Source organism: Equus quagga, unplaced genomic scaffold, assembly GCF_021613505.1.
Source record: "Equus quagga isolate Etosha38 unplaced genomic scaffold, UCLA_HA_Equagga_1.0 202520_RagTag, whole genome shotgun sequence".
Taxonomy (NCBI): domain Eukaryota; kingdom Metazoa; phylum Chordata; class Mammalia; order Perissodactyla; family Equidae; genus Equus; species Equus quagga.
Window position 1 is genome coordinate 1 of NW_025798581.1, and position 10975 is coordinate 10975.

Genomic DNA, 10975 nt, shown 5'->3' on the forward strand with positions numbered 1-10975 from the left:
ACTTTCAGAATAATTATTAAAGACTGTGCAAGAGAAAGTCAAGCATAAGTCAACAAAATGGAGACGATAGGATCCTATTGAAAATGAAAGTACAGTAAATAGTAGGCCAGAAAAAAAGCACTGAAAAGGAAGAATTTATAAAAGAAATTGCAAAGTGAAATAAATAGAGCAAAAATGAAAGCAGCTATAATATAATGTTCAAAATTATTGATTAGGGAATAGGAAAAAAGGGATCATGCAGTTTCTGCTGCCAATTTTCTTACAATATATGATCTCCACAACAAGATATCCAGCCCTGCAGACTAGCTCTTTCTAATGCCCCATGCAATGAAGGGTAGATAAAAGCCGGCAGGAGGGTCTGCCAAGAGAGGAAGAGGACTAAACACGATCAGTGCTCAATTGTTTCAAAGTTTTCATTATCTCATTTTTTTTGGAAGATTTTATTTTTCCTTTTTCTCCCCAAAGCCCCCAGGTACATAGTTGTGTATTTTTAGTTGTGGGTCCTTCTAGTCGTAGCATGTGGGATGCCGCCTCAGTGTGGCCTGACGAGCGGTGCCATGTCCACGCCCGGGATCCGAACCAGCGAAACCATGGGCTGCTGAAGCGGAGCGCGCGAACTTAAACACTTGGCCTCGGGGCCGGCCCCTAATTATCTCATTTTTTAAAAGTGCACAAAAAGCCATAAATTTGGGGGATGGGCAGGAATGACAATCTTATCTTCCCTGAAACATCTTTGCATTATTGTTCAACAGACTTGTGCCTGTAGATAGCATTGTTCTCAATAAATCCTTGCATCCTTTCCATCAACAAATCCTGTCCTGCCTACATTCTAAATCTCCCTTGAATCTTTCTCCTCTTTCTATTTTCATCACCGTCCACCCAGTGCAGGTTCACTCCCGCCTCTTTCCCCGCAGTGGTCTCCTGAGGAGTTTCTCCACCTCCACCTTGGCTCTCCCTCTTCCCCCCGCCATTCCTTTTTCAACGAGAAAAACAGATCAATCTTCCTAAAACGTTTACAGGATGAAAACCAAAATCCTTTGCGTGACTTCAAGGGGCTGCACGATCCGTCTCTTGCTCAATTCTTCCAGTTGCCTGTAAGGCTTCCAACTGGGATAAGCGATTTCTCACCTCAGTCTTTGAACACACTGTTCCTGCAAACTAAAATGCTCTCTTTCTACTCTACATATAACAATTTCTCACAGACTTCCCCAACTCCTCCCTCCCCTAATCTAAATCAGATCACAATTTCTATTTCTCTATGTCTTTGTACGGTGTGGGTTTTATGAGACTTCTCCACTCTGTTGACGCTGTATAATAACTACATGGGGGTTCACAATACCATCCTCTCTACTTTTCTGCATATTTTAAATTTACTATAATAAGCAACTTTAAAATTTTCCTTCTGATTCTACAAACTGAAAACAACATTTATGCCAACAATTATCCTAGCTTTTCAAATATGATGTTTAAAAGAATTTACTTTCCTTTTCATGATGAGTTCTTGTATTTTTGTTTAGAAACCATATTAGAGCCATAAAATGCCAGTATTTTAAAGTTGTAAGCAATGTGCTGTCTGCAAGAGAGTGAATTTGACATTAGCATCAGATAACCTGAAAGAACGGTCTGAAGTTCGACTGTTCTTTTGCTGTCTTTGCTACTAAAGTCTTTTATTTGAAAGCAGCATTATTATTCAGTGGAAAGGACCCTAGACCTGGGATATAAAACTTCTGATTCAGTTCCAGTTTGTCCCTTTGAAGGAATCATTTAACCTTGCTTCCTTTTTTGTATAATTAATACAGTAAAGAGGAAAAGTTCTCAACTTTTATTTGATTTAAAATTCCATGTTCCCACCATTTGTAGGACCAAAACCAAAAGCAGTCATAAATAATACCAATGTTTATTTTTTTAATGAAGAAATGATTCAAAATAATTTTTACTTGTTCTTTTTCTGTTTTTGGTGAGGAAGATTGGCCCTGAGCTAACATCTGTTGCCAATCTTTGTCTTCTCCTTTTTCTCCCCAAAGCCCAGGTACATAACTGTATATCCTAGTTATAAGTCATTCTGGTTCTTCTATGTGGGATGCCACCACAGCTTGGTTTGATGAGCAATGCTTGGGTCCACGGCCAGGATCCCAACCAGCGAACCCAAGGCTGCAGAAGCAGAGAGCTCAAACTTAACCACTCGGCCACAGAGCTGGCCCCAGAACTTCTTTTTTGTTTTTTGCTTGTTTTTTCTTTCTTGCTTTTATTATGAAAACAAAAACAAGCGCCCCACGAGAAAGGTCCATGATTACCAGAAACACACATTTGGGGAAATCACAGTGGTCAGCACATCTGGAGTACAATGGCTAAGCCTCGCCCTGGGCAAACCACCTTTGGGATCATGGTATCTCCCCGGCCAGGTAAGTATCACAAATTTTTTTCTTATTCATTAATAAGGTCATAACTCATCAGTGCCCTCCACATTAGATGAATCAGAGCAAAGAGTACGAACCACTTCACCTCCTGAAGGAGAGCTGACATTACCCAGAGGCATTGCATCTCCTGAAGCAGAGCTGACATTACCCCAAGGCATTTCATCTCCTGAAGGAGAGTTCATAGTATGCCTGTTCTGTATTTCGTTAACAGATCTGTGCAATGCGCTGAGGTACTCGTCCTCCGGGTTGAAAGGATATGGTGATGAAATTTCCTGCCAGCATTCCATGCTTGGGATGTTGCATCCCGTTGGCCGTGAGCCTTCAAAGAAACATCTAACATTCTCGTCTGCCAATTTGGTCGCACGCTCTGTGACTTGCGTCCTAAGGCACTGGTGCTCCTCTTCCGAATAGATTTTCCAAAATTTCAGCTGCAGGGAACTACCTCCAGCTCGGTGGTGGGAGACACAGGCAAAAATCAAAAAGAGAAGGATAACAGCTGCTATCAGGCTCCAGCCCACCACCTGAGGACAACACAACAAAGTAGCAATTTAGTCACATTTTCATGAGAAATTTTAGTCCTCAGATAAAGTTGGAAGTACTCAAAGTGATGATGATGAACAAGCAACAGTTTGGGGTCTTTCTCTGTTAAGAGAAAGAAGCGGCAATACCCTCCCGAACCCCTCAGCACAGCTGCTTGCTTGACAAGTCCGTCATTTGCCAAGTCATGTCAAGGGCCCAGGGAAGAGCCTACGTGTCACTCCTCTAGAACTCAAAACATGGGACTTGGGCAAATCCAATGAAACAAGCATTCATTTTCAAGAACCTCTGAGCTTTATAAGCCCAGAAGCGTTGTGGGATGATGGCTTTAGAGCCAAGCAGACTGATTTTATCGTAACAATCCTTCTACCTTCTTCCGGCTGGACACACAATGACCTAGACTCAGCGTGTTCGCTATAAAGACGTCAGAGAATAATGTAGGACTTAAAGGTCCCAGCGCGGTGTCTGGCACGGAGCGGGTGCCTGAAGCTATTGGACACTGGCTGCCTCTTCTTCATTCGTTTTATTTCAATATTCGCCTGTCGGCTCATTAGATGCAAATCGCCTCTCCAGTTTGTCTTGCATGTCATTTGTCTGGAGAAAGGGCACCAAATTCGACCCCACACTGTCCGCCCCGCCCCTCTCCTCACAACTGCACCCAGCGCCAGCTCCTGACCTGAGATTCGGCCCTGAGCACCTTCTGCAGGTCCTGCACCAAGGTGTCCTGGGCCTGTTGGCAGGGCACCAGCGGCAGCTGGGCCGCACAGCTGGAGTTGCGGCCAGCGCAGAGCCTACCCGCCGTGAGGGTCGACCCGCTGGCGCAGCACTCGTAGACGGCGCCCTCAAGCAGCGCCACGGCCACCCAGGTGACGGACGAGACCAAGGCGGGCCCGCTGACCCTGCAGCAGTCGTCGCATAGGTCGCAGCGGTTAATGCCGGCGTTCTGGGTGCGACAGTAGCTGCACAGCAGGCACAAGGAGCGCGTCCTCAGCACGCAGCCCAGGAGATAGAACACCAGCGCCGGCAGCAGCAGGAAGGCCAGACTGCAGGGCAGGTTCCAGGCGGCGCTGCAGGGACACTGGAACACCACGGTGGAGAAGATGAGCTCCCCACTCGCTGTCAGCAGGGACGCCAGCCCGCAGCCCAAGTTCCTGTGGTGCTCGAGGAACTTTGCTAGCACCGTCCAAAGCTTCGTCATGGTCTTACCCCAGGATGTCGTGGCCATGTCGGGATCTTTCTGCTTCTTCGCTGCCCTGCGCTTCGAATGGTTTGGGTGGACTCGGGGCTGGGGCTTTCCACTCTGCTAAGAAGCAGCTTTGGGAACAGAAGGGCTTTCTGGCTTTTGTGAGCTTTCGCTTTCTTATTTCAACCAACACGCCTCTGGCTGACAAGCAGACCCAGGTACACACACCACTAACCTCCCCAGTACCCACCCTTTTCCAGAAGAAGCCAGACTGGCGGCCTTTGTCCCCTCAATTGACTGTCAAACAGCTAGAGCAATTTCCTTGCCCTTCCTGACCCAGTGCAGCCACCCAGTGGAAACAATACTTCTGACCTGGGCAAACTGGGGAACAGCCAGATTTTCTTCTATCGCAGCCGCCCCAGTTCCTAAGCCAACTCCTAGTAAGACCAAACAATGCCCAAAACAAGTTCTAGGACGTCCATGATGTTCTGTCCCCTTCCTGTCCCCCTTCTGGACAGAACCACCAGCCTAATTCTCCCACAGGATGCTAGACTGAATATATTGTATTGCCTTCTGCCTCTTTTCCTCCTCCAGGTGTGTCATGACACTGTCCGTAGCTGGAGGAGTGTCAAATTCTTACCCAGTGACCACCAAGATAATGAGTGGGGGGAGTATGGCTGTTCAAAAAGTACCAGTTAAACCCAAAAATTTCAAAGTACAGCTACCTCTAACTGCCATGTTGTATCCTCCACCTTCAGTTCTCTCAAAGCAGCATCGCTCTGTCAGAAACTGTAACCACTTGTGTGAAACTGAGCCTTACTCTGTGTGGCTCCAGAGTGAGGAGAGGTGTACTTGAAAGAGCACGGGCTTCCGAGTCAGGTGCAGAGTGTCTGTGCGTGTGTCTGCTAAGTTAGCCCCAGTAAGACTCAGCGTGCTCATCTGTGGAAGCAGGATTGTAGTGCTGCCTCTTCAGAGCTGTTGAGACGAGTGCATTGAATAGCTTATGTAAAGCACCTTGACATATGGGGTGAGCTTATTAAGTGAGTACTCAGCGTGAGGGATTACCTCTTATGTTGCAACTTTGGGAATAGGCAACAAATAACTGTGCTGTACATAAGTTAAGAATCCCAATGAATGTTCGATTTTAGACCAAGGATTGTAGTTAGTGACTCTACAATCCTCTACTACTTTAAGAGAATCAGTGTGCCCTTAGCTGTCTGCCTCATTACAAGGAGGGTCTCTGGATATGGATTCTGGGTGGGCAGGTCACAGTGAACTGGATGCTGTTGGTGCTCATCCACAAGCTTGGCCTTTTTTATCTGGGAAGAATAAGTGGCCCACGGAACTGAGTCAGTGTGAGAGAAGGGGCGTGACATGTATTATTCTTCTCTTGGTCCAACTTGCCTTCTTGGCAACCTCCTGCCACCAGTGCCTGCACAAAACCACCATCCACAGCATTTTGATGATTAGCTATTTTCTCTGTGTGAGTGTTAAGAAGCCACCGCCAGATCACGGTCCTCATTGTCATGCGGGACAGTTGAGGCCCTCTTCTCTGAGATTAGACCACGTACTGCCAGGTTCCCGGTGAACTTGCAGTGAAGTTTCACGTTTGAGGCAAATCAGTTCTGCTAAGTAGTCCCTCGGGTGACCCTGCTCCTCTTCCTGCTGGACTCTTCTTCACCCCCACCCCACTCCTCTAAGATGTTGCCTCTCCCTCCACACTTTCCATATCCATCAGGAACAGATCCCACTATACCCACAACCTTGCACATGGCTCTATCCAAATCTCCCTTAACTGTAACCTAACTACAGTGTACCCTTTCATCCTGTTGAGTGAGGTTCGTTTCTTCTCTCACATTTCTCAAAACAGGAGGGAGTCTGGCATTCTCCCATTACTATGTGTGAATCTGGGCTTTTCCCCCACCCTCTAATAGATTGTTCTCCACTGAGGCTCAAGCTATTCAGCACAACCTCCTCCCCAACCTCCCTCCTGCCATCTGTTTCCATTCCCTTCATTTATTGAGAGGTTTGCGTCCGGTGATGGCCTTCCTCTTCTCCCAAGCTCTGCTATTTAGTCAAGGATGTGGTTTCAAATATGTTTAGTCACAGAAACTTTGATCTAATCAGTCCCCTATCCCAGCTAGAGTAATTGATTTGTTAACCAATTTATTAGTTAATTCATTTGATCATTCAATCATTCATTTAAGTGTTTAGTAAGCACCGAGAATATGCTAGGTACCTATAAAAGTGCCTGGATTACTGGATACAATAAGGAGCAAGACAAACAGACAGCCTCCTTTCACTGAGCTTACGTTATAGTGGAGAGGATGTAGATAATGATGGGAGGGTCCTCAAGGTTACGCAGAGAATGAAAATGGAATCATGTGAAACACAGTGTCCTGAGAAAGCCTCTATGAGGAGAGGACATTTAATCAGAAGTCTGAGTGACCAAGGTTCTGGGGTGCAAAGGTATTCTGTAGTTGGAAAGAAAGTCACAGTGATGGGACCATTGAGGGTGGTGGCACAACATGAGGGCAGAGCTGCAGGTGGAAGGTCAGGTTTAGGGGCTTGATAGACCAGAGTGTGTAGTTAACAATCCTGCCCCTGAAACTCATTACAGCCTGAGCTGCATCCTGACCCATCATCCTGAGAGCTTGTGTCTCTAAACACCACCTCGTGGGTTTGCCACCACTGTGCTCCCCCGATCAAGGGTCTACCAGGGACTGAGGACCATCCCGCACTTGTTCCAGTGTTCCATAACCGTGAGAGTCGGGGTTCGGCCTGCCAGCCTGATGCGCGCTCAGCACCTGCAGCTGAGTCTAGTACCCTGAAACCCACCTCCACCAGCTCTGGAGCACTGGATGGTTCTAGTTCTGAGTCTGTTGAAGATTGCCCAGCCCTTTATACCCAGCTTTGTTCGAAGAAGGCATTGCTCAGAAGTACAGCCCTTAGTGGAAACAGAGTAACATGCTCACGGTGTGGAGAGGATTCAAGAATTTTCTCTGAAAGTAGACTAAATAATATTTGAAAGACCTTTTCACTCCTGAAAATCTATAACACCAATTTACTTTGGCTTTTAAGAAATGAGTGAGACATTCTCATGTGAAACACACTGGAAAACCAATGGTTATGGGGTTTGCTTGGTTTTCTTTGTTTTTGTTTTAACTGTAGTACGTTGTTTCTCAGCACTCTCCTTATCAGGGACAGGAGTGGGTTTCGGAAACCACAAAACATTTCTCGGAGCAGAAAGCAAAAGAACTCTTGAAAGGAAATATACATCCACACTGTGAATCTGAAAATTCCTGGCCAGCATCTTCAAGTGAGCTAGTTCTCCAACATTACTCTCTGTAGTCTTCGTGAGAACTCAGACTAATGGTATGACCCTGCTTGGAATATGACTGCTAGATTCTAGCGCAGTGTCAGTGCTGGTCCCAACACCCAGCCAACAGAGTAAAATCAAATTAAGATTCGTTTATCTTTTAAGTGTCCCCCATGGGCAAGTATCCAGTATGTGCAACAACTTTAGATGCCAAAATTAACAAGTAAATTTAGACAGTCAATACCGTTAATCTGGGCCAGCCCGGTGGCACAGTGGTGAAGTTCACACATTCTGTTTCAGCGGCCCGAGGTTCGCCGGTTCGGATCCCAGGTATGGACATGGCACTGCTTGGCAAGCCACTCTGCGGTAGGCGTCCCACATATAAGAAGTAAAGGAAGATCGGCATGGATGTGAGCTCAGGGCCAGTCTTCCTCAGAAAAAAGAGGAGGATTGGTGGCAGATGTTAGCTCAAGGCTAATCTGCCTCAAAAAAGAAAAAAATTAAGTTAAAATTTGGAAAAAATATTTTAAAAAATTAGATTCTAAAAAATAATACCCTTAATCTTAGAGAATATCTTTCCACATGTTATAATTTATGAACATATTGTTCAGGTTAAGTAATGTGTCTGAAAATCGGACCCAGTTATTATCTAAGATTTTTGAATGTTTGTAAAAGTTCTTCCTAGGGAAGTATAAAGCAGGAGGAAAACATCGGGCCCTTTCTCTGACAGAGGAGTGTCACATCTTAAATGACTTTCCTACGACATTCCAAGTAACCTTTTTACAGATCATTTTCCCCTTTTCTGAGCATGAATTTTCTAAACCTCTCGCAAAATTTTAAGTATTCACTGATTCACACACTAAAACATATTTTTTTCTTATGGAAGATTATTTGAACTCTGAGAACCTAAAAGTGACCAGTTTTGTTGTCACTGTTGTCATCGTCATGGGTGTTATCACCATCATCATCATCTGACACCAGAAGGCTATTAAAGGTCCTAGTTTTCCTTCCAGGGTTCTTAAAACCTACACCTATTAGGAATTTGGGGAAGTTGAGTATGTTTTCCTATCAACTCAAATTATTTTAAAGGTGATTTTAATGTGTGCTAGAGCTTCGTTGTCAATGGCCACTTAGACTTTGCTTCATCACGAGCCCGGTTCCCCCGAACTCAAATTTGGTTTACTAGTTTATAAACTATGATCAAAGATTTGGATTTACAAAGATAATAATAATGAATATCAAGTAAGATTAAAGGATAAGAGTAAAGAAATTTAAAATAATAAGAGGAAATGTTGGTTTCTTCAAATTGTGAATGACACTGTTGCAAAATCTCAAATTTCGCTTAACTCCATGGAGAACTTAAAGTGTCAAGGAAGATGTTCCCGAAAAGAATATATCACTGGAAATATGCTGCATATTTAAAATATTCACAATCAAGGAAAGGTCCAGTTGTAGAGAACGATTTCTTTCAATTATGGCGCATCTCTGCAATGGAATACAAAGTAGGTCCGTATGATTGAGGTAAATCTGTATGCGACAGTACGGGTGGGAAGACAGAGCAGACGTGTTAATTGGAACAGGTGAGCAAAACACTGCATGTCAGTAATATTGTCAAGTGCTTGCCTCTGAGAAGTAGGGAAATGTTGAGATGAATGTAGGGAGAGGGGCTGATCGTATATCTTTCTTTAGTATTTGATTTTTTCAATTATGCATATGTTACTTCCTCAGCTAAAACATGTTAACATGAAATGTCTTGGTCTCACGGAGAAGCTCTAAGGAACAAGTGTGGGAAGAGGCTTTTTCACAGTCTCTCCCCTCTCCTTCCTTCTTGGCACACAGGGTTTGTATCAAAGACTTCTCCCTGAACCTGGAGTCCTAATAACTCACTTTTTGTTGCCAAAAGTGAAAAATCCTAGTGAGAAACTGTGAAGAATACAGAAGATGAAGAACTGAGTGTGTGAGAACTGAGACAAAAAGCAGTAGGAGTTGAAGAGGAAAAAACTCGATGGATGGGTACGGATGGGTGATGTTTAACCAAGACCCTTCTGCCTCCTTTAGAGAAGGCTCCACCTGTGCTCTACAGAATCTTCTGTGTCCCCATTATTAGGGTGGAAACAAGGCAGAGGGGAAGGCGAGTGGAGAAGAAAGGAGGTGAGTGAGTGGCTGGCTGTAGAGTCCCCGAAAAAGGAGCAGGGAGTCCAGCTTCCAGCAGTTCAGAAACCACCATCACCTCTTTTAAGTGTTGATCTTGACAGGTTTTTCCCCAGTTGGGGTTAACTGTTTTAGTTTAGTTTCATTAAAAACCATCTATGTATGTGGAAAAATCTAGAAAAGCAATAGTGTTTTGGTGAGTTGATATTGTTTAATGTAGGCTGAGAACTGCTGCTGACTGAGCAACGGAGAGTTAGGGAAAGAGAAGGGACTGGGTCCTCTTAGATGGAGCTCCAGTTTATGCCAGCATCCCTGTCCTGGGGTCTGCTGTTATAAGGTTGCAAGAACAGTCAAAAGGGGTAAGGAGATACTTTAGAGTTTTATTATTCTCCACATTCCTCTCCAAGGCAACATTTGCCTCTTAGGGAGGTTTGGCTATCTCTATAAGCCCCTGTCCCCAGGGCATTTTTTGTTCCTTCTTCTTGTTCATTACCGACAATGCTGTGGCCTGAATGTGTCTCCCCAAAATTCATATGTTGAAATTCTAACCCCAAAAGGAGTGGTCGCTATTATGGTTGGGTGATGGTTTTAGTAGGTGGGGCCTCTGGGAGGTGCTTAAGTCATGAGGATGTAGCCCTCTTGGATGGGATTAGCACCGTATAAAAGAGGCTCCAGAGAGATCCCTAGACCCTTCCAACATGTGCGGACACAGGAAGAACACACTATGAACCAGGAAGGGGCTCCTTACCAGAAGGCGACTATGCTGGTGCCTTGATCTTGGACTTCCTAGCCTCTGGAAGTGTGAGCAATAACTTTCTGTTGCTTATAAGCCACCAGCCAGTGGGATTTGTTACAGCAGCCCAAAAGGACTAAGACAGCCAGCTTTCAGTAGTTTTATTAGCTCCAGCCTCTGGGCTGTCCTACTTGTCCTCTTTCCCTTGTCCCCATGCTAACCTCCATTCCTTTACTCATGCACTACACTCTTGCCATACCAGTTATGTTTTAACTCCTCACACTGAATGAGCTCTTTCTTGCCTCGAAAGCTTTACACATAAATAGGCTTCTGCTTGAGATGTTCTCTCTGTTAGTTCCTTCTCACCTGTTAAGATTCATCTTAAACATCACATCCTCAGAAAGGCCTTCTGCATTGGGTTAGACTGTGTTGTCTTCACAACCACCCCCAAATCATGGGGGCTTAATACAATACTTTGATTTCTCATTTCTAAAACATATGCTCCAGGGCACCTGTCTTCCGTGCTACTTTGAATGTTTAGCACCTCCATCACAACCCAAGGCCTCCTCCATGATTGTCAGAGCAGGAAGAGGGCTGTGGGGCTAGAGGGTCTCCCAGCAGCCATAAATGCTTCA

General features: G+C 44.9%; 1 protein-coding gene and 1 pseudogene across 1 annotated transcript; both read right to left on the reverse strand.

The window, feature by feature from the left end:
• Positions 1 to 2144: 2144 nt before the first annotated feature.
• Positions 2145 to 4179, reverse strand: LOC124233410 (calcium homeostasis modulator protein 6-like). Its single transcript, XM_046650529.1, has 2 exons — positions 3631 to 4179; positions 2145 to 2938 (listed from the first exon to the last, which is right to left on the reverse strand). Exons 1-2 carry the CDS (start codon positions 4177 to 4179, stop codon positions 2441 to 2443), a joined length of 1047 nt encoding a protein of 348 aa, XP_046506485.1. The 3' UTR covers positions 2145 to 2440.
• LOC124233411 (uncharacterized) lies at positions 2263 to 2410 on the reverse strand (annotated as a pseudogene).
• Positions 4180 to 10975: the final 6796 nt, after the last annotated feature.